The sequence below is a fragment of the Myotis davidii genome, unplaced genomic scaffold (genome assembly GCF_000327345.1).
Source record: "Myotis davidii unplaced genomic scaffold, ASM32734v1 scaffold281, whole genome shotgun sequence".
NCBI lineage: Eukaryota > Metazoa > Chordata > Mammalia > Chiroptera > Vespertilionidae > Myotis > Myotis davidii.
This window is the reverse complement of record NW_006293784.1, coordinates 1,608,284-1,632,630: the sequence shown is the minus strand read 5'-3', so window position 1 is coordinate 1,632,630 and position 24,347 is coordinate 1,608,284. Positions and strand designations below refer to the sequence as shown.

Sequence of the window (24,347 nt, the reverse complement as noted above, 5' to 3'; positions counted from 1 at the left end):
AACAAATTTGCATATTTAAGTTTTTAAACTTTATTTCCTGCTTTCCTTAGGCCTTGTGAAAAAGGGTAAAGAGCAAAATACACAGCGAAGCTTTTTTCTCAGAATGAAGTGTACCCTAACTAGCCGGGGGAGAACTATGAACATAAAGTCTGCAACATGGAAGGTAAGTAAAAATGGTTTGTGAGTGGTGATGCACTTGATTTATAGAGAGTTTCATGCATCTTGACATTGCTAGTATTTAGTAGCTTTAACACTGTGAGGGAAAACTTAGATTTGTTCCTTGGCATTTGCAGGATTAACATCCAAACAGTACATTAATTTGCCAGTTTGAGGCATAATGTGAATTGACACTGGCTTACTGAGCTTAACTTGGTCAGTTGGCTTTGCCAACCATTCAGAGTTTGAATCTTTATAGAACTCAATTTTTAATTCATTGTTGTATCATTTGTTTTGCTCTGTGTTAAAGCTGTCATTAAAGCAAGAAATAACCATCACACAGCTATGATGACCAGCTGAATGAAAAATCAGCACAGATTTGTTGTATAAAGGAGATTTTTAAAAAGAGTAATTAAACTGTGATGCCTGAGGTAGTAGGCCAGGGGTGGTGTAGGGAAAACATTTATTGATTTTCAGAAATATAGTTTATCTACTAATGACAGTAAATTTTTACCAATGTTTACTTGCCATATCAGACTCAACTACTTATTGCTATATTTTGTTTTTTTTCTAGCATTGTATATTTTTAAAAAACTGCTTTTTCTTCATACACAGGTACTTCACTGCACAGGACATATTCATGTGTACGATACCAATGGTAACCAGTCTCAGTGTGGGTATAAGAAACCACCTATGACGTGCTTGGTGCTGATTTGTGAACCCATTCCTCATCCATCAAATATTGAAATTCCATTAGATAGCAAGACTTTTCTCAGTCGACACAGCCTGGATATGAAATTTTCTTATTGTGATGAAAGGTAAGTGAGATATAAAATACAACTTGAAAATTTTCATAAATCCACAACTTTTAAACTATTTATTTTAAAGACTCCTACTAAGCTGAATACCATGATACATCCTAGAACTCAGTAATATTTGTAGATTAATTCAGCCACATTGAATACTTACTTTGTACTATGAATACATTACCACATGCTATTCAGAAATTATTAAGATGAGGTTTTTTTTTTTTCCTTTAGGGACTCATTAATTTATAGAGAAAATAAATATATTTCAAAGATACATAATACATCATTTGAGGAAGGCTCGATTACTTTTGGTTATGGACTAGAAAGAAAAGTGTTTGGTCATCTCCTTGCCCTGTGGATTTTTCCTGAGCAGCTTAATCCCTGCCTATGGTTTCTATTGCCATTTCCAAATTTATATTCCTAAATATTTCTATTTAATTACCAATTTAATTTTTCTTCTGGATAGATCCTCTACCATATTGTAAACTAAATCTTTCTATAACTGAACTGCACTACTACTGCTCCAAATAATAACTTCAAAAACTGGCTTTCTTCCTATAATACCTATCATGATTAAATATACCACTGTAGGCACATAATTCCAGCAAAAATTTAGAAGTCATCCTCTTTTTTTACCCTCTTTATACTTAACTAGAAGCCCGTTGTACGAAGATTTGCGCGATAGCCCTTCCTTCCCCTGGCTGCTGGCACCGGTTTTCCTCCGGCCAACCAAGGATATTTATGATCTGGCCTCTGCCTCCTTCTCCAGATTAATCAGTAGGAGGGCGAACCCCTTCTGGTGTGTCTCCTACACCTATAGCCAGAGCACTCCCCTTGTTTCTGTATGTCTCTGTCATAGCATTTATTCTACTGTTAATGATTATTTGCCTGCTTGTGTCCCCCCCCCCCTTTTTTTTTCACTAAAAAATTCTATGGCTAACGGCATAGATTCTGTAGCCAGACTATTAAGTCCTGACTTTGCTGCCTTTTTTGGAAATGATCTTGGACTCATTAGCTCAGTTTTTTTCAACTTTAGTAACACCTATTTTATTGGTCATTGTGAAGATTATATGAGAAAGCCAGTTTTAAGCATTTAGCCATAATGTAGTTAAGAATGCCTCACCCCATTGGACAAGGAAATGTTAAGAGTGCTGGCTTTGGAATCACATAATCCTGGATTCAGTCCTGGCCTGCAGCTCTGGTACTTACAGTGTAGCCTTGGTCTTAGAACTGAACTGTTCTAAATCTCATGTTTCTTAGCTAAAATGAGGGTCATACTTCAAAAGGCTGTTACTAGGATCAAAAGAGTTTGTTGAGTGCCTAGCACACATAATGAGTGTTTTACAAACTCTGGTATCAACTTTTTAAGAAAAATGAAGATAGAGCTAAGAAGTATTTTATGGCATTTACTGGCAGTATTCATGTGAATGTATGATAGAACAGAAATGCCCTCCTTTTTTGAGGAATTATTTTTTATTTTTTGAATTTAATAACAAAGTGTAGGGGTAGGCTGGGAAAAAGGAAAGTGATGAAGCTAGAAAGAGAAAGGTTATTTCAGAAAATTAACAAAATGATCATGACAGAGGAATAAAGACAGCCAGTTTAGAATTCAGCGAAGTAAGGTTTTGAGTTTAACTATTTTTCTGCTTAGAGTTCTTTGTAGGAACTTCACATCCCTAACCCCTAAGAACAAAGATAAAAAATTGTAAAATCTAACACATCAAACTTCTAACATCTAAAATATCCCATAAATAGCTATTATTTACTATACAGATTTCCACTTACAATCATTCAACACGTTAATTTGAGCACCTACTATGTGCATGACACTGTAACTGGCACTAAAGTAGAAATGAAGTTTAACAGTTCTGCCCTCCAGACACTTACAGTGAATAAGTGGTATACTGCATAGTTGTTTTAGATCACAGGTTTTTTAGTCCATTAAAAATACTTTTATCGGGTTTTCTGGATTACTCCTCTCCTTTTTGGTACAGAATATAAGGTTTGTAATCCTCTAAAGTTAGCTTTTTACCTTTCTTCCTCCAATATGAAAAAAATTGGCCTTCTAGGGAAATATTTACTAGTATGTTTTGACGTCTTGCATCCCTAGTGGTAGACATAGCTCAACTCAGATTGAGAAACACTGATTGACATCTGATTAAATCAGAGTTTATTAACATAATATACAAGACCCTCATTAATCTGATTCTCCTACCTACTTTTTTGGCCTCATCTCTTTCTGCTTGCCCCCTCTAACCATTCCAGTCTTTGTTCGCTATACAGTGCCAACCATTTTTCTCATCTCTGTCTTTGCTTGTGGTGTATCTTCTTCCTGAAGTGGTTTTGTTCTCTCTTCGACTCTCTTCTATACTCAATTCATAAATCTCCTATAAGAAGCATCCTTTATCCCACCATTCCTTCTTGTGGGTAAGGGTGGTGTCTCTGATTCCTATGCTTACCACATTATTCTTAAGTAGTATGGTAAGTGTACTAGAAGATTAGCCACATGTTGAATTTTGTCTTTTCATTTCATACCTAGAACAGTGCCAGGCATACAGACATATAAAGGTATAAATAATGAAAAAATTAATTTTATGGGAATATTATTTAAACATACTAGTATAAGCTACAGAAGACCAATTAAAATTATTTTTAAAGCATAATTTAAAGAAGGATGTTGTGGGTTTTTTTAAAACAATGGTTTCCTTTGAAATGCTGCCACCTAGTGTAGACATGTTTAGGGAGGTCCCTTTGTAAAGAATTTTGGATTTTGGCTTGAGTTGGCTTAATTTTTGTTTTGTTTTGTTTACAAATCACCTTTCTGTTTGTTTTGGAATAAATTACAACAGATCTTTCCTTAAAGTGTGGAAAAAACAACAGTATTATTTTTACACATTTCTTAGGAGAAGAATATCTTCCCTGTGTGCTTTCTGTAATTAAAATTGAGGTGTGCTTTCATTTGGGGGGGTGGTATTTTTGGATACACTAATATTGTTATGGAACCTCTGTTTACACCTCAGAAAGTCCCTTGAAATCTAAACTCTGAGAAATAAAAAAGCTTACCTCATGTTTTGCTTTCAGAAAAGAAGAGAACATTTCTCTTCTAAGAAGTGCTAAGAAGAGCTTTCTCTTTCCCATGAAAAGGGTTCCATTTCAGACTGGTTACAGAGAATAGTAAGATTTAGTCTCTGTCCTAAAGGAACTGCCAGAAAATCAGAAGGATTTTGGTCTAGTCAACTTTCAGTTTGATAGCATTGTTTCATCTGAAATGAATTCCTGTGATTTTATGTAATTAATTTCCAAAATGAAGTACAAGAGCGTCTTCTAAAACCAACATAATAGGTATTCCTTTATTCCCATTTAATGTAGATACTCTTTGGTTAATGATACTGAAATTTTGTACTGGATATTGATCCCCCAAAATGAAGCCTTGCCTAGTGGACCTTTTTAATGAAGAATGTGATTTTGTGTACACACACACACACACACACACACACACACAGGAATCTGACTTTATGGCAAGATAGTGTTCTGGATTTAATCTATATATTTTAAATTAAGTGTTAGTAACTACCTTTATGACATTTGCCATTTAATTTTGCAGTACTTCATATCTATTTATTAATAACCTGTCTTGTTACCAAAAGTATATACAATACAATGTGATAAAACTAGGTAACATGTTTGAATGAAAGGGATTAAAGGGTTAGATAACAGGGTGAATCAAGAGAACTTAAAAGAAACAGATGGTGCCATATTTAGTAACTGCAGAGTTACTAAAGATGAGATGTAAAGTTATTTTCAGCAAAGGAAAATGCTCTTTATTTTTTAAAATTCACTTGTTCATAAGATTAATGTGTATTCATTACCGTAAAGAAGGAAAGTGTTTCATTATCAGTTAATCTCTCTTTTTTCTTATTATATTTTTTATTTAACAGAATTACTGAATTGATGGGATATGAACCAGAAGAACTTTTGGGCCGCTCAATTTATGAATATTATCATGCTTTGGACTCTGATCATCTGACCAAAACTCATCATGATAGTAAGCACAATGGAGTAACTCATTGATATTCTCTTTTAACTCTTTTCAGTCTCTTTACTTTTTGGTCATACAGCTACGTACATTTAACTTTTGGGTTAATATTAACCAGTCTTTCTAGATATATCTTAACAAAACTCTTCCTAAAGGATCTTAACCATTAAATCTATGCTTTATATTTGTTCAAGCAATACTAGTTAAAGCAGAATCATTTGATATCTAAAACTTCCCAGGTGTTTTAAATACAAAGGCTCAAAAAAATATATTGCAGGATATTGTAGCATCATTTTCAGAATTCATACAAAGCATTCAGAAAATAATTGTGCGATGAAGTGAATTGTTTAGTGAAGTGAAGGTGATTAACAGCATGTACTAGTGGTAATAAGTACCCTGGACATAAGATACATTTTTCAATTTTACTCAAACATTATTTAAATATCCCACGATAAGTAAAACTTTGGAATTTTTCACTTGCCTGTTGAACCTGTACCTGAAAATGACTTCCCAGTATGATTGGGAATGCCTGAATATCACTGAATGTGATTAGTCATGAACTACCAAATGGCCACCAATATTCATGATAATATCATCTTTACTGTTTCTCTAGTACTTTCTCCCAAATCAGTAATTTAAGATTGCCTTAAGTGCCAAAGACTTCAGCATATCAATTGAGATTCAAATATGCTAGCATAGCTATTTGAAGCATGTTTGGTTATCTGGAAACTATAGCAGGAATTTAAGAAAATAAGAGCAATACTTCTTTCTTGAATGTTCTTGCTAGAGATTATTATTCATTCTCTAGTCAGTAAAGGAATTTTAGTCACTGTTGTCCCTCATTCCTGGCTTTGATTTTATTTAAAGTGACAGGAATTTATTTTGGGGGTTAGAAAAATAAAATTGGGTAAATTTTCGGCTATGCTGGGGCTTTTTCTCTTTCAATTTAAACAGTTACAACTGATTCCATTAATGTAAACATCTCTCCTTTTCTAACACAACGATCAACATTTAGCATCCATTTGATTGACAGTTCAGTTGTTATTTTCTCCGCATGACTCTTTCCATTTTACTCCTAGTGTTTACTAAAGGACAAGTAACCACAGGACAGTACAGGATGCTTGCCAAAAGAGGTGGTTATGTCTGGGTTGAAACTCAAGCAACTGTCATATATAACACTAAGAACTCTCAACCACAATGCATTGTCTGCGTAAATTTTGTTGTGAGGTAAGCTTGGAAAATAAATATTTTGGGAAAATAAGTAATAACTCTTCTTGGATACTCTACTTTTAAAGGGAGAAAAGATTTTCAACATTAACTGAATTTTATTTTCTCATTTCTACCTAGTTATGGTTTTCAGTACTCTAATCTGTTTCCAGGCCAGCTTTTCTACAGTGATTCCACTACTACCAATAGCTGTCTATCCCCATTCTTTTCCTATTTTTTAAAAAACCTTAAAAAAATACCAGATCTATGGATTAGTTTGTTCTAGTCATACAGCTGTCAGCATGTATTATCTCACAACAGCTATGTTATTTTTGTAGGAACAATACTGGCCTTGGAATAGTTAGGTTTGTGTCGTAGCTCTGTCATTTCTCCGTAAACTTGGGAAAGTCTCATTTCTCTGAATTTCATTCATATTTGAGAGATGATAATACTTAATTCAAAAGATTATATGAGTTAATTTCTATGTGAGATTACTATAAAAGGCTGTATAATGTGATACGTGGTTCTTGAATATTCTTGAGTTGTTCCCTTAGCTGATGGGCTTGTGAATGTTATAGATATCATAAACGAATCTTTCATTTGATCAATTTCAGTAGGCAAATGCCCCCATTTAGTCCATCTCCACATTACCACCATGCTGGTTTTTCTTGCATGTATATATATACCTGCTCATCTCATTTTCTTTAGAATTGTTTTAAAGATCCCTTGGTCACCTCCATGATAAAGCCTCACCTACTTGCAGAGCATCATTTCTTGTCATTATCTTCTGTACGCCCATGCTTTCATAATTGCAGCCCTCTTTCTAACATCTATGGCTAGGAAGACTTTGGTCACTTGTTTTTATTTTTGCCAATTCTGACACCATCCTTTAATGTTTTAATATTAGTGCCAAAGAGTGCCATTACATAAGAATCAATTATGTGGAATGCCCTTTTCCCCCCTCATCGCAGCCTACCTAACAAATACTATTTAAGTCCAAGTTTCAGCTTGTGGGCCCCTCTCTGAAGCAAGCCTTCTCCATTTTAGCAGTCATTACTTTGTTTGCACATTTACTTTCACACTGGTCTATAAAACTTGAGGGAAAGCGTTGGGTGTTTTATAAACTTGAAGGATGCCCTGGCCGGTTTGGCTCAGTGGATAGAGCGTCGGCCTGCTGACTCAAGGGTCCTGGGTTCGATTCCGGTCAGGGGCATGTGCCTTGGTTGTGGGCACATACTCAGTAGGGAGTGTGCAGGAGGCAGCTGATTGATGTTTCTCTCTCATCGATGTTTTTAACTCTCTGTCCCTCTCCCTGGCTCTCTGTAAAGAATCAGTAAAATATATTTAAAAAAAAAAAACTTGAAGGAAAGGGTTGGCTCAAGCATGTCAAACTTGCGGGCCACTGGCCGCATGCGGCCCACAATGAATATTTTTGCGGCCTAGCCAATATAATGGTATGTAAGAAACGTTTCAATAAAAATGTTGTAACTTAATTTTTACAGTATCCTGTTATACATAACTAGAGGCCTGGTGCACAAAATTCACACATGGGTAGGGTCCCTATCCCTGGCTGGAGATCAGGGATGAATCAGGGCCTTCTGGCTGCCAGCTGGGGCCTTCCTTTATTCCGCGCTGCCCCTGGTGGTCAGCACTCATCATAGCGAGCAATCGAACTTCCCGTCTCCCGATCAAACTCCCGAGGGGACACTTTGCATATTAGCCTTTTATATATATACTAGAGGCCCGGTGCATAAAAATTTGTGCACACGGGGGCGGGAGGAGGGGTTCCTCAGCCCAGCCTGTGCCCTCTCGCAGTCTAGGACCCCTCGGGATGACCACCTGCTGGCTTAGGCCCGCTCCCCGGGGGGGGGGATTGGGCCTAAGATGGCAATCAGACATCCCTCTGGCAGCCCGGCAGCCCTCGGGGATGTCCACTTGCCAGCAGGGAGCAGGCCTAAACTGCAGTCGGGGCTGAGGGCTGTTTTCAGGCTGGGGGTGACTGAAGCTCCCAACCTCTCCTTTTTTTCTTTTTTCTTTTTTTTCTTTATTCTGGGATTTATTTACCTTCTATGGCTGTCACTGGAGCTGAGAGCCGGCTTTAGCTCTGAGGCTCGGCTCCAGCTTGAGGCCTCAGCTGCTGAAAGCAGGTATCTGGGTTTGTCTGGCTTCTATAATTGAAACACTATTGCAACTCCAGCTCTGAGGCCTGGCTGGCTGAAAGCAGGTTTCTAGGGATTGTTTAGCTTCTATAATTGCAACATAGTTGCTTAGAGTACAGCTCAGAGCTGTGTGGCAGCAGGTGGGGAACCTTGGCTTCCTCCATCACTGGAGCAAGCAAGCCTCCTGTTCACTTCAGCTACCTGGCTGCTGGCCGCCATCTTGGTTGGCAGTTAATTTGCATATCGCCCTGATTAGCCAATAGGATGCGTGTTTGTCTATTATTAGATAGGATGTGTGTGTGTGTGTGTGTATTTGTTCAAGCAATACTAGTTAAAGCAGATTGCCACATCATTAGTCTTGTACTGATTTGTTTGGTATGCGCAACAGGAAATATTTTGCTTTTGGAGAACAAGAAAAATAGGTTTTTTGTTTGTTTGTTTGTTACAAAGAGGAAGGGAGAGGGATAGAGAGTTAGAAACATCGATGAGAGAGAAACATCGATCAGCTGCCACTTGCACACCCCCTACTGGGGATGTGCCTGCAACCAAGGTACATGCCCTTGACCGGAATCGAACCTGGGACCTTTCAGTCCGTAGGCCAACGCTCTATCAACTGAGCCAAACCGGTTACGGCAAAATAGGTTTATTTGCGTTACATTTATTGATTTGTGCAGTTATTCAGTGTCTGGTAAGTTTATGTTCAAGAAAAAATAACTTTTATTAAAATGTTCTATTATATTATGTTAACAATTATTCTTTTATTTCAGCCCTTTGTATTCAGCATGTCTCTATCGAAATAAACCTATGTTTCTATGAAAATTGAAGCTTTTGTTTTTTGCGTCCTGCATAAACTTAAACCTTGTTTATTTGGCCCGTGTTAGCCTTTGAGTTTGACATGCGTGGTTGGATATTGTATTTTTGTATCAGTTTATTTCACATAGTAAATACTATTTGTTGATAAAAGGAGCAATAACATTTATATTTAAACCAAATGAATATGGAGCTGTTTATTATCTCTTTTCAACTCTACTCCCACACGTGATATCACCATATCATTTTCCTACCACTAAAGAAAATATGGCACCCCTCTTAGAAAGAAAGACCTGAGTCATTTACCTATATATCTTTATATTCTAGGACCATCCTTATTGCCAAAGAATTCTTCTGTGCCAGTTTCATTATATGAGTCAACATAAAAATTGGGAAGGTCTATTTATGTCTTTTATGTACTTGACTGTTACATTTCTTTGTCACCACCACTCTTCCCAAAAGGATAGCTGAAGTTTCTTAATTTAAATTAGTCAAATATTTGAATTATCTTATACTGTGGATTTTAACAGGTCATTATTTCATATTGGTATTTTCAACCCTAAATGAATGAGCGATTAGGTCACAAGATCTTAAAATGTTCCTTTTCCTAAAGGAGAATTTTTTAAGAGATAAGAGTCCCTTTTCCTCTACCCCCATTGTGTCAACTGCTCATTTAAGAATTACTGATCTCTCTTTTTGACAGTGGTATTATTCAGCACGACTTGATCTTCTCCCTTCAACAAACAGAATGTGTCCTCAAACCAGTTGAATCTTCAGATATGAAAATGACTCAGCTATTCACCAAAGTTGAATCAGAAGATACAAGTAGCCTCTTTGATAAACTTAAGAAGGAACCTGATGCTTTAACTTTGCTGGCCCCAGCAGCTGGAGACACAATCATATCTTTAGATTTTGGCAGCAATGGTGGGTCTTTAGTTAGTTTGTTAATTGCCTAAATTGTGTCTGCTGATGCAAGCCCATTTTAACTGAACTTGATGCTAACATATTTTGTTGGTAATCATTTGGACGTCATGGTCTTATATATTTCATTTTTCATAGTCTTCTTAAAAGTATTTGCTTAATATTTTGCCTCTGTAATTTCTCAGCATTCCTGTTTTTGTCACATTGTTAGAAATTGTGCTTCAAAGTGTCCTTAAGGTATTTCTTCTCCCCAGTTTAATTTTTCTCAGCTTCTCTTCTATTTCTATATTCTGTCATATTTTCTCCACGATTTAGCAAAATTATATTGCAATTGGTATAGTTGCATTAAAGGATAAATAAGCAGTCATACCAATATCAAACATTAAAAATGAAAATTATAATTTCAAACTAGGGTAAATTTTAATGAAGAAGTGGTTGGAATTACTGGGTTTTTTTTATGTCATGTAGATTAATAGGAGTTGTCAGTAGTGGGTTAGAAAGATAACTCAGACTTACGGTTATACCATAGGATCTGTAAACTTTCTGATTAAGGAAAATTGGCTAACGTTTTTGTTGTTTGAGCAAACTAGACAAACCTTTGGTAAAGGGGACATGTTCTATATATGTTAAAATCTAGATATTCTTTAAAATGATTTTTCCCCCCTACAGACACAGAAACTGATGACCAACAACTTGAGGAAGTTCCATTATATAATGATGTAATGCTCCCCTCATCTAATGAAAAATTACAGAGTATAAATTTGGCAATGTCTCCATTACCTCCCTCTGAAACTCCAGAGCCACTTCGAAGTAGTGCCGACCCTGCGCTCAATGAGGAAGTTGCATTAAAATTAGAACCAAATCCAGAGTCATTGGAACTTTCTTTTACCATGCCCCAGATTCAAGATCAGCCCGCTAGTCCTTCTGATGGAAGTACTAGACAAAGTTCACCTGAGGTAGGTGTTGTGATGTAATAAGAAGATAAATTTCAGATTTTAATGTTCAGGAAAGAATGTATTTGTAGATTTTATTCAAACTTTAATTTGAACCACATGTCGTGGATTTTGTTTTTGTGCATTTTAGCACTTTAAAATTACTGCAATAATTGTTAAGAGCTTGACTTGGACCTCAGTGGAACATGGGAAAGAACTGGCTTAACAGAAATCTAAAGGAAAAACTTATGTTGCTCCTCTATATCAATAAGACAAAAATAAAAACCTTGAATTTAGACATCCACAGAGAAAAAACTGTGTGTGCCTATGATAGGTCTAAGCCCATACATATTAACCCTTGAGTTGGAGAATTGTCCAGCAGCAAAAGGCTTAAAAGCGAAAGGACCCTAAGCTCTGCCCAGTTTAGTACAGTTTCCATTACTATTTTGAAATTTTCGGTAAGTATAACATGAAAATACCGAATCTAACATAGAGTAAATACGTAATAGCTGTTTTTTATGCAAGTTCTCTCACAATAAAAGTTCTCTTTAAGGGCAAGGTTGGGCTAAGACTAAAGGTATCACATAGGGCTCTATTTCTAAATCTAGAGTGCTTCAACTTCAGAGCTTCCTGTATCTAAAAATATGCTCAAGAGTTGGGTAACAGATCTGAATATGATGACTTGATAAATGAGGCACAAATAAGTTTTAATAGGTGGTAAATGATTTCATATTAAGTATTTATGAATTCAAAACTGGCAAGCTAAAAGTAGGAGATTTGACATCTCATAGCCTTCTGGAGAACACATCCTAATCTCTGGTTGCACAGCACTGCAATACTGTGACAATTGATAGATGACCAAGATGGCTACTAAGTGACTAATGGATAGGTAGTGTATATAGGGTGGATATGCTGGACAAAGGGATGATTCATGTCCATGGCAGGACATAGTGGGACAGTGCAAAATTTCATTACACTCAGAACAATGCAAAATTTAAAACTTAACCAATTGCTTACTTTTGGGATTTCCCATTTAATGTTTTCAGACCTGAGTTGTCCACAGGTAACTGAGAAACTGCAGAAAATGAAACCTCAGATAAGGGGAAGCTATTGTATTAGCAAAAATTGTTAAAAGTGTAAGCTCAAAAATTTAACTTTTCACTAGATGAAATTTGATAGAACAAATGGACTTTGTTGTGTATTGTCTGAGATCTGGTTGGAGAATTCTAACAACTAGCAAAACACAGAGGCTTATTCTGGGAAAGTGAATACATTTAATTCCTTTTACAGCCTACCAGTCCCAGTGAGTATTGTTTTGATGTTGATAGTGATATGGTCAATGAATTCAAGTTGGAATTGGTTGAGAAACTTTTTGCTGAAGACACAGAAGCAAAGAATCCATTTTCTACTCAGGTATATGAATTTGTTTATTATATTTTACATTAATCTTTATTAAATTTTTAGTCTAATGACTTTGAGTTTAACTTATTTTTCTTTTGTAAGATGCAGCCATTGTAAAAACTCATACATTTGTTGTTTTATAGGACACTGATTTAGACTTGGAGATGTTAGCTCCTTATATCCCAATGGATGATGACTTCCAGTTACGTTCCTTTGATCAGTTGTCACCATTGGAAAGCAGTTCTACAAGCCCTCAAAGTGCGAGCACAGTTACAGTATTCCAGCTGACTCAAATGGAAGAACCACCTGTTACCACCACCACTACCACTGCCACCACTGATGAATTAAAAACACTCACAAAAGATGGTATGGAAGACATTAAAATATTGATTGCATCTCCATCTCCTACCCACGTACCTAAAGAAACTTCTAGTACCACAACATCACCATATAGTGATAATCGAAGTCGGACAGCCTCACCAAACAGAGCAGGAAAAGGAGTTATAGAACAGACAGAAAAATCTCATCCAAGAAGCCCTAACGTGTTATCTATCACTTTGAGTCAAAGGTATTTATTTATGTATAACATTAAAGTTATAGTTCTTTTATATTTTAGAAAATGTGTATGATGGTAAATTATTTCTAAATGTAGCAAACTTTCTGATGTAATATGCTTTAAAGTACATAAAATTGATATACAAATTTTGAACTTAGGATAAGCACTCTAGGAACTATTTCTAAATTAGCTTCTGTATTTATTTTCTCTAAAATAGTCATATCACCTATTTAAATGTAGGGTCTTCTAATACCCCTAAAAATAAAATCTAGCCAATAAGTTCTGTAAATGTACAAAAACTGGCTTGGTATGTGTATGTGTGTGTGTATGTATATATATACATATATATATTGATTTCAGAGAGGAAGGGAGAGAGAAATAGAAACATCAATGATGAGAGAGTATCATTGATCAGCTACCTCCTGCACGCCCCCTACTGGGGATCAAGCCCACATCCTGAGCATATGTCCTTGACCGTAATTGAACCCAGGACCTTCCAGTCCATAGTCCAACACTCTATCCACTGAGCCAAACCAACTAGGGCTGGCTTGGTTTCTTATGTCTGGTTAAATCAGGCTAGTTTATTCTCACTGCTTCTGTTCCATGGAGCACTTTTTTAGCTTACCTGAAAGAAAGTCCTTCCTACTTCAGGGTATTTCCAATTCCACAGTGAGCCTGAAGGTCTTCAGTCCTCAGTATTCAGTATAGATATTTATAAGACTTCTTTTTAAATTTTATGTATAGTTATAATTGCTTTTATTTTTAAAAAATGCATTTTCACTGATTTCAGAGATGAAGGGAGAGAGCGAGAGAGAAATATCGATGAGAATCATTGATTGGCTGCCTCCTGCACACCCACACTAGGGACTGAGCCTGCAACCGGGCATGTGCCCTGACCAGGAATTGAACCGTGATCTCCTAGTTCATAGGTCAATGCTCAACCACTAAGCCATACCAGCTGGGCATATTTTTCATTACTTATTTATAGAACATTTTATTTTATGACTTCTCATTTCATTGAAAGTAAAAACAAACAACCCCCAGAATTGTAGTTCGGGTTCCCTAAGACATGGACTTTGAGTCTGAGATTTGTTTGCAGGAGGTTCATTGAGGAATGCTCTAGGGCAGTGGTCGCCAAACTTCAGACCTCATGGACCACCAGTGGTCCTCAGACCACTGGTTGGTGACCACTGCTTTAGGGCAATGACAGTGTCTTTGTTGACATTTTAGTGGTATTAATACTTAATTCAGTCCCTATTGTGTAGTAGCTATACAATGAATGGTTATTGTGTGGACAGATGAATGAATATCCTCTATAATAATAAAAGCATAATATGCTAATTAGACCGGATAGCCAAAAGTCCTTCCGGACAAAGCCATGGTGGCCAGCAGCAGCAGCAGGGTAATGGGGGCGACACCTTCCCCTGATCTACCCGGTCACCTCCTGCAGAGGGAGGCCAGACTACGGCTTAGGCGGGGAGCAGGCCTAAGCCATCAGTAGGACATCCCCTGAGGGTTCCTGGATGTGAGAGGGGGCAGGCCGGGCTGAGGGGGACCGCCCCACAGTGCCTGAATTTTCATTTTCATGCACCAGGCCTCTAGTAGTAATATAATGGTGATGACAATGACCTTTTTACAGTTCACTAGTAGCTACAGGAGACTATGAATATTCAGTTTTCTGAACAACTATATAGTTGTCAAAACCAAAGTCTTAGTATCAAATCACGTTAGCAATTTTTTTTACATTAGTTCCACTATAGTATGCACTGAATACCTTATGAGATGAATTTTATGAACTTTAGGGGCTTTTTCATTACTATTTCTCTAGGTAGTTATTTGCAAAATCAAAGTGCTATACTAAGTCAGACAGCTTTATAGCAAAGATTAAAGATAACCATTAAAAATACTGCTATTGCCCTTGCCAGCGTGGCTCAGTTGGTTGGAGCATTGTTCCATACACCAAAAGGTGACGATATTTTTCTCTCACATGGATATTTCCCGTTCTCTCTCCCTTCCCCTCCCTCCCTTCCTCTATCTAAAATCATTTTTTTTAAAGTACTACTGAGGTGATATTTATACTATACAATGAATTATACATCATAAAGATAATATAGTTATATAAGAATTTTAAAACCTGCCTGTCTGTATATTGGACATTTTACAAAACTGCATGTAGGAAGGAGTTAGGCAGTGGTTCTCAACCTGTGGGTCGCGACCATCGGAAAACACATAAAGCATATCAGATATTTACATTACGATTCATAACAGTAGCAAAATTACAGTTATGAAGTAGCAACAAAAATAATTTTATGGTTGGGGGTCACCACAACATGAGGAACTGTATTAAAAGGTCGCGGCATTAAGAAGGTTGAGAACCACTGAGTTAGAGTAATATACATTGAGTGGCCAGATTATTATGATGGGACAGATTATTATGACCACCCCATCAGTACTTCATTGACACTTCCAAAAATACTGACTATTGAAAACTTCCCAAGAAAATACTCTCAAGGTTTTATTATTATTATTATTTGCATAACTAATTCACTTCATTGTACTGAAGTGGTGGTCATAATAATCTGGCCACTCAGTGTGTTACCTGTCCATATACATTCTCAACTATATGTGAAACAGAGCAAGGAGCCATTTATGATTAATGTATTGATGGGGTAATTCTTGAGAAGACAAAGTAACTATGATAAAATTGATGTATTTGACCCACCAAGTAGTTCTTCACTATTTAATATTAATTTTAGATGCAGATGCAGGTTTGATAACATATCAATACTGGAGGCAAATTGACTTAGTAGGAAGATCACTGGGAGGGCATGGACCTAAAGAGATCTAGAATGTACTTCCATATCCACAACTAATTAGCAGTGGGACTTTGAGATATTTACCTAATGGGCCTCAGGTTTCTAAAGACCAATATTTAAGTTTTTGACTTATAAAGATATCAATCTAGTTCACTTCTGTTAATAGAAAAATGCAAATTTTAGGATATTTTGTTCTGAAAATTGAGCTTCAGCATTGAGCGTCTGTCCCCTGGTGGTCAGTGTGCTCCCACAGCCAACCTCCCTCTGCTGGCCAACCTCCCATGGTCCCTTCCCTCAGCCAGCCGGCCCCTATTGACCCCAGTCGGTCCCAATTGTCAGCCAGGCCAAGGGGCCCCATCCGTGCACAAATTTGTGCACCAGGCCTGTAGTATAAATTTATTTTGTTGAAAAAAACTACTTGGATAGTTGTAAAAAATAATAAAACAACCACATTTTTATTTAAATTTTTTTCTTTCAGAACTACTGTTCCTGAGGAAGAACTAAATCCAAAGATACTAGCTTTGCAGAATGCTCAAAGAAAACGAAAAATAGAACATGATGGTTCACTTTTTCAAGCAGTAGGAATTGTAAGTGTAAGAGTATGTGTTTGCCTTTTCTACTCTAGCTAATGTTCTCTTTATAAGTTGCATCTATAGTAATAATAGAGGGATATGCAAATTGGTTGAGACACCCTCATGCAATGACCGAACAGCAGGCTGCATGGGGCGACCAGGCCGGAGGGGGCGGGGGGCAGTTGAGGGTGACCAGGCTGGCAGGGCAGGCAGTTAGGGGCTACCAGGCTTGCAAGGAGGGGGCAGTTAGGGGCGATCAGGCTGGCAGGCAGAGGCAGTTAGGGATGATCAGGCTGGCAGCGAGGTCAGTTAGGGGTGATCAGGCAGGCAGGCAGGTAAGCAGTTAGGAGCCAGCGGTCCTGGATTATAAGAGGGATGTCCAATTGCCCCCCCTGGGATCGGGCCTAAACCAGCAGTCAGACATCCCCTGAGGGGTCCCGGAATGGAGAGGGTGCAGGCTGGGCTGAGGGGACACCCCCACACACATCCTGTGCACGAATTTCGTGCAGCGGGCCTCTAGTATATAGATAATTCCTTGTTTCTTCTAAATACTAAAGTTGTATATTTAGTATTAAACATTGGTCGTTTTTTTCACTTTATGCACACTTTCTTAAAAACAAAGACAATGAATACATTCTCTGTAAAAATTTCAGATAATACAGATGTATTTTGAGTAAAATGTGATGTTCTCCCCTTATTCCACCCAACATCACCACCAGTCTTGTTCTCTTCCCTTTAAGTTAATTTCCCCTTCTTATTCCCAAAACACAATAGTTAAGTCAATGTTCTTGTAACCCATACCGATATTTTAAGATTAACTGGAAAGAATTTATAGAGAAGTTGTTAGCCATAATGTGTGGCAAATAAATGTCTTGATCATTTAGTAGTGGTAAGAGAATTAAAAACAATTTGGGGCAGTATTTGATTTAAGAAGCCTGCCTTCTCCATGTTATTAAACTTTCATTGATAGCAAAGTTTTTGATTTTTTTAAAAACTGAACGTAGTAAAATTGAAATAACTTTCCTCTTTTTAGGGAACATTATTACAGCAGCCAGATGATCATGCAACTACCACATCACTTTCTTGGAAACGTGTAAAAGGATGCAAATCTAATGAACAGAATGGAATGGAGCAAAAGACTATTATTTTAATACCGTCTGGTTAGTTGATTCTTTTTGTCCTAAATATCAATAGGAGAATTATATGGCTTTTTATTTAAGAGCTTTGTTCTAAGTGAGAGTGTTTTTCATTCCTTAGCAAGATTAAAAACTAAGGTAGCATTTTACCTAATGTCTGTAACAGCTATTTCAAGATGGAACTTTATTTTTTTAGTAATTATCTTTGATATGTCTATGTATTATTAATATTGAATAGAAGCTAAACCTTGTAAATGTTTATGCCTTTTTCTAAATTGATTTAGCACTCCTTTGTCCTTCCATGTATCCTGTGAACATTTCTGACATAGCACCAGTAACACTTGATTGCACTTATTTGTTTACATAGCGATGGTTTACAGTTTTACAACATAGACTAAAATCCCTTCCAGAAAGAGTTTATTTGCCTTATTTTCCCAATTCTTAGCGCATAGTGGGTGTTTAATAATAACCATTGACTAGATGAATGAATACTTAGATATCTCTTTGTTTTCCAGACTTAGCATGTAGACTACTCGGGCAATCAATGGATGAGAGTGGATTACCACAGCTGACCAGTTATGATTGTGAAGTTAATGCTCCTATACAAGGCAGCAGAAACCTACTGCAGGGTGAAGAATTGCTCAGAGCGCTGGATCAAGTTAACTGAGCTTTTTCATAATCTCATTCCTTTATTTTGGACACTGGTGGCTCATTACCTAAAGCAGTCTATTTATATTTTCTATATCTAATTTTAGAAGCCTGGCTACAATACTGCACAAACTCTGTTAGTTCAGTTTTGATCCCTTTACTTAATTTACATTAATGCCAGATCACAGACAGCACATTTTCACAGTTCTTTGGTATTTAAACCATTGCATTGCAGTAGCATCATTTTTAAAATGCACCTTTTTATTTATTTATTTTGGGCTAGGGAACTAGTTTGTCCCTTATCGAATTATTTTTAATAAGATGCCAATTTAATCTTTTAAGAAGGCGGTAACCTTTCATCATGATCAGCTTGAAAAATTTTTACTCAGTTTTTCACATTTACATAAACAATAGTGATTTGCCAGCAGTACATGGTAGCCTCAATTGCACAATATATTTTCTTAAAAAATACCAGCAGTTACTCATGCAATATATACTGCATTTATAAAACTAGTTTTTAAGAAGAACTTGTTTTTGGCCTATGAAATTGTTAAACCTGGAACATGACATTGTTAATCATATAATGATTCTTAAATGCTTGTATGGTTTATTATTAAATGGGTAAAGCCATTTACATGATATAGAAAGATACATATATCTGGAAGGTATGTGGCATTTATTTGGATAAAATTCTCAATTCAGAGAAATGAATTTGATGTTTGTATAGTCACTTTGCCAGCTCAATAAAAAAACATTACTCTATCTGTAGTTGTGGAAATTTATGCTAATATTGTGTAATTGATATTAAAGCTAAATGTTCTGCCCACCCTGTTGGTATAAAGATGTTTTGAGCAGATTGTGTACAAACAAAAACGAAATCATGCTTTGTTAGCAAAATTGCCTAGTATGTTAATTTGCTCAAAATTTGATGTTTGGTTTTATGCACTTTGTCGCGATTAACATCCTTCTGTTTTCATATAGATTTCAATAATTGAGTGATTTTAGAGGTATTATTTTAGAAATATATAGTTGTCACAGTAAATACCTTGTTTTTCTATGTGCATTGTACAAAATTTTCATTCCTTTTGCTCTTTGTGGTTGGATCTAACACTAACTGTATTGTTTTGTTACTTCAAATAAACATCTTCTGTGGACCAGGCCTCCTTGATCAGCTTTTATGTTAATTTTTATTTCAATACCTCCAACTCCTAAAATTGCCAACAATTTAAGTATTTTATGAAGATTACATTTGCATGGATTGGTTATTTCAAGTAAAATCTATAATAATAAAAGCATAATATGCTAATTAGACCAGACATCCTTCCAGACAACCTTCCAGATGAAGCCAGGGCTGTGAGGGAAGCCCAAGTCCTGGGTGCCAGAGGGAAGCCAGTGCCCAGCAGCCAGGGGAAGGAAGGCCTACTGTTACACTAATTTCCTGCATCAAGCCTCTAGTAATTTTAATATGAATGGGATGAGTGAAACGAATCCTAAACATTATAGTAACACTAGAGGCCCGGTGCAGAGGGGTGGGGGGAAGGGGTGTCCCTCACCCCGACTCGCACCCTTTCCAATCTGGGAGCCCTCGGAATGTGGGACCTCTGGCTCCTAACCGCTCACCTGCCTGCCTGCCCTAACCACTCTGCCTGTCTGCTTGATCCCCCTAAGTGCCCTCCCCTGCCGGCCTGGTCGCCCCTATTAAACTTTTTTTTTATTCTTAACGCCTTCACACACAATTGTATTTGACTTCCTTATTGGCTTCTCCCTGTCACAATTTTTCTCTCTGTGTAACACTTTTTCCTACTGACTCATCATTTATAAACTTTTCTTTCCTCCTTATTTCCTGCTTCCATCATCCTTCCCATCTTTCTCCTCCCTCCCTCCCCACATTCCTTCTTTCCTTTATCTTTACCCTGCCTGCCCTCTTCCTTCCCACCTTAATTTTTTTCTTCACTTCCTCAGACCTGCTTTGGTCCCTCCCCTATTTCTTCCTTCTTCCCATTCTCCTTTTAAGTTCTACTGGCTCCCTTTAAAACTTTTCTTCCCTCTCTCTTCCACATCCTTCTCTACTTACTTCCACTGTGTTAATATCTACCTCCCTGCCTAATTATTCAATATCATTTATCTTTTCTGACTCCTACTTTTAAAGTCGGCCCCCAGTACACAACTATAATTGATTTTCATTATAGCTCCTACAGTTCACGCACACATCCCCTTTCCTTCTTTGACTCTGCTCTCTACTGACTCCTTTATAAAGGGAATGGGGCGTTAACCCCCCCGCCCAGGGCTCAGCCCCAGCCAGGAGTTCACCACCCCCACCCCCGCCCCTTCCCCGTCCTCCCGTGGCTGTCCTGCTCCCATTCCCTGCCTGGGATGCCGGCCCAGCAAGGATGGCGGAGGCACGCAAGGCCCGGTGCTGCTGCCCAAAAGCAGGAGCGCCTCCGCCCAGAAGGCCTCGGACCCGTCCTCCACTCCGTCCCGGACTCCTCCCCATCAACGCCACCACTGCCCTCCTCCCGTGTCTGGGCGGGCTCTGCTCCACACAGCCTGCGCCCGGGCCCTCGGCCCTCGCAGGAAGTACTTCCGTTTTCCATTCCTGCGCCTGTCGTATCCTATCCTACCCTGGGCCTTGCAGCTGCCTGAGCAGAGCCTGGGGACGCAGCCTGCTGATCCTGTGGTGAAGTGATGCTGTAAGGGACAAATTTGCATATTCCTCTATTAATAGATTAAATAGTGTTGTAAGGGCTAGAATGTCCTCTGAAGATTTCTACCCTTTGATGGGATAACTCGGTTAGAGCATCTTCCCAAAACGCCAAGAATGTGGGTTCAATCCCAGGTCAGCACACATATAAGAATCAATCAATGAATAAATACATAAATAAGTGGAACAGCAAATGGAATTCTCTCCATTCCTCTCTCTCTAAAATCAATTAACTAAATAAAACTAATCTATCTCCTTTACAGATGAAGAAATTTAGACCTCAAATGATTTGTCTAAGCCAGCGGTTCTCAACCTGTGGGTCGAGACCCCTTTGCAGGGGTGGGCAAACTTTTTGACTCAAGGGCCACAATGGGTGCTTAAACTGGACCGGAGGGCCGGAAAAAAAGCATGGATGGAGTGTTTGTGTGAACTAATATAAATTCAAAGTAAACATCATTACATAAAAGGGTACGGTCTTTTTTATTTTAGTTTTATTCATTTCAAATGGGCGATCCGGCCCGTGGGCCGTAGTTTGCCCATGACTGCCTTTGGGGGTCAAACGACCCTTTCACAGGGGTCGCCTAAGACCATCAGAAAACACATATATAATTACATATTGTTTTTGTGATTAATCAGTATGCTTTAATTATGTTCAATTTGTAACAATGAAATTGGGGTTCACCACAACATGAGGAACTGTATTAAAGGATCGCGACATTAGGAAGGTTGAGAACCACTAGTCTAAGCCCTAAAGGTAATAAATGCCAGACTTAGGTCTTCTGACTCTAATATGAAACAGAACTAACCTTGCCTTTGTTTTAATCGTACTGTATATTTAAATTTTAAAAAATAGCTTTGTGTTTCTTCCATATATATTTATGAAATTGCTATTATTTCTTTTCTGACTATAAAAGTAATACATTCTCAATTTTTAAAAAGCATAAAAAGAAATTTAAAAGAAGCAGAAAAATCATTGTGAATCCCTGTACTGAGAAGTAACTGCAAATTACTTTTATGGACAAATTATATAGGTAATGCCAGATCTTAGATACTATAGCCTGAGGTTATAGGAACAAAATATCCTGAACAAAATAAACTAAGCCACATATCTTGGGGGGCTGTTTTTATCTTAAAAATGAAGAAAATGTGATTACAGTTACATGAAATTTTGGGAATTAAAGTTTACAATACTAAAATTCAATCCAATATTTTGGGGCACATGTATACTTCACTATAAATATTATGATCCAAGTTCTTGTGTATTTAACTAATTACAGATTGTACTAGAGGTGATATTTCAGATTAAATTAGTTGTTTAATATTCCCAGGTCGAAATAAATTCTTTTTCTGATAGCAAATTATCTTGAGTTGAAAACTAGAAGTTGATGTATAGTTTTCAAATATTAGTAAATGGTCAGATTATGTAATGACCGGGTCTGAGAAAATGACGTGTGAGAGCAATGATTTAGAAGAGAAAGCCACTTTTAAAGGACAGTAGAGCTGGAAGAAACAAGTACCTCTGGGTCATCCCAAAAACAAACCCCATGGAGCACTTGAGGCTGAAATAGCAGAAACAGCCCTCCCTTCCCAGCATTCATTGTTCTCTCTCTTGCTCCCTCTCTCACAATCACAGACTTTTAAGAAATACCTTTATCTATGAAGTATAACCCTACCCTAACAACTATAATTCTATAATAGCTCTTCTCCCCTTAATGTTCCTGTCCTCTCCCTATGCATGCCTACTTCCCCTTCTCTGGCCCTGCTGTGAGTGAATGACCATTGTATTATTTTCACACCTGAAGAAAGTATGGTAAAGAGTTTAGTATAGCCCTAGCCAGTTTGGTTCAATGGATAGAGCGTCGGCCTGTGGACTGAACGGTCCCAGGTTCGATTCCGGCCAAGGGCACATGCCTGGGTTGCAGGCTCGATCCCCAGTGTGGGGCGTGCAGGAGGCAAGCCGGTCAATGATTTTCTCTCATCATTGATGTTTCTCTCCCTCCCTCTCCCTTCCTCTCTGAAATCAATAGAAATATTTTTTAAAAGAGTTTAGTATACTTTGTTCACGTGTTCTAAAGCCTCATTATTAACCTTGGAACTGGAAATAGTTCCCCAGACAGCCTAGCACTGCTTGGTGAAATGACACAAAGATTAGGAATTAAAATGAAGCTAACATCTCATAAGTATTCTATGCTAGATGTTGTGCTAAGCATTTTGCATGTTATCACATAATCTTAAAAAAGAACCTATGAATTAGTACTTGCATCTCGTTCTGTAGATGAGGAAATAGTCTTGGAGAGGTGGCCTAAGGTTCAGAGCATTTGAGCCGGCCATCAGTAGTAGCTCCATAGCGGCTGGTGCTAACCACCTTGCAGTGCTACTTAGTCCAGAACACACCCTTTTCCTCACTAACTTTACATAGCAAACAGGAAAAAAACAATGGGTATAGGGTACTGATGGTAGGTGTCTCTTGAAGGTAATGAAACCATACAGAACTTTGAGGAGATGTCCTAAGAGGAGTGGCAAGACAAATGTAAATTAACAAAAGTGGTATTTTGAAATGCTATTTAGCTGGCCTTTAGTTTGAACTACAGGTTCAAAAAATAGTCTGAATTATGTCTCCAGAATGTCTGGTAATGAAAACATTATCAGGTAAATGAGATGATGTATGAAAAGAACAGCAAACTAACCTGCTATAGGAATGTATGGTATGGTTCTCCCAGAATTGTTTGACTTCTTTTCTCATAAGTTTGTATAACCTCACAATTATTGCACATATTTCCCTTTGTTGTTTGTTTCATTGCAAATCTTGATTTCCTCTAAAACACAAAAAGGATAGACTTAAAGTTACTGGCTTCACAGAATCTAAAAAATTCTAAAAGTTCAAATTTCCATTGTAGCAACATCAAAAACAAGTTGCAAAGAATATGGATTTTTTTTTTTTTAACAATTGGGTTTGGTTAAATAAAACCTTTGCAAACATACTGCTAGCTGGAACCAACAAAAATGTAAAGAAAAATTTTTACTAGGGTGTTTTTTTTTTAAGTCTATCACATACCCCTTTGCTCATATTTCATCCCTTTAAATAGCGCTGAACCCGTCGTCCCCAAAGCATTTTACAGAGAATTAGTTCAATCTGTAGAATTGATACGAAATAGTCTACCTATAAGAGAGACGCTGCACTTCACCACAAATTTGAATGCCTTCTGGAGCTTTGTTGTGTTCACACCTTTCAGAGGTTTGGGCATAATTTTTATTCTTACCTGTCGTGGACGGTTTTAGCCAAGAAGCTGCTCAGACACCCGATCTCCTTGTATTATTTTATTTCTTTTATTCCCGTGTCTTGGCTCCATTCCTGGACGGAGAGGAAAGGCAGGTGCCTGAGAGCGGCAGTGGTCAGACCCTCGGCTGGAAAATACCAAGGATGCAGAAGGGACCTGGCATCCCTCTAGCTCCCGGTGCCCCTGGTACTACTTAAGGATGCGAAACTC

General features: G+C 37.6%; 1 protein-coding gene across 1 annotated transcript in view; it reads left to right on the top strand.

Moving 5' to 3' along the window:
- The window catches only part of HIF1A (hypoxia inducible factor 1, alpha subunit (basic helix-loop-helix transcription factor)), a 46,044-nt gene extending 26,718 nt beyond the window's left edge, over window positions 1-19,326 (top strand). The window contains exons 5-15 of the mRNA XM_006767643.2: window positions 51-163; window positions 772-974; window positions 4,904-5,010; window positions 6,081-6,228; window positions 9,880-10,100; window positions 10,767-11,053; window positions 12,320-12,442; window positions 12,574-12,998; window positions 16,281-16,389; window positions 17,408-17,534; window positions 18,026-19,326. Coding sequence (XP_006767706.1) covers window positions 51-163; window positions 772-974; window positions 4,904-5,010; window positions 6,081-6,228; window positions 9,880-10,100; window positions 10,767-11,053; window positions 12,320-12,442; window positions 12,574-12,998; window positions 16,281-16,389; window positions 17,408-17,534; window positions 18,026-18,177 — 2,015 coding nt within the window. The 3' untranslated portion in view covers window positions 18,178-19,326. The remainder of the gene's footprint in view (window positions 1-50; window positions 164-771; window positions 975-4,903; window positions 5,011-6,080; window positions 6,229-9,879; window positions 10,101-10,766; window positions 11,054-12,319; window positions 12,443-12,573; window positions 12,999-16,280; window positions 16,390-17,407; window positions 17,535-18,025) is intronic.
- Window positions 19,327-24,347: the final 5,021 nt, after the last annotated feature.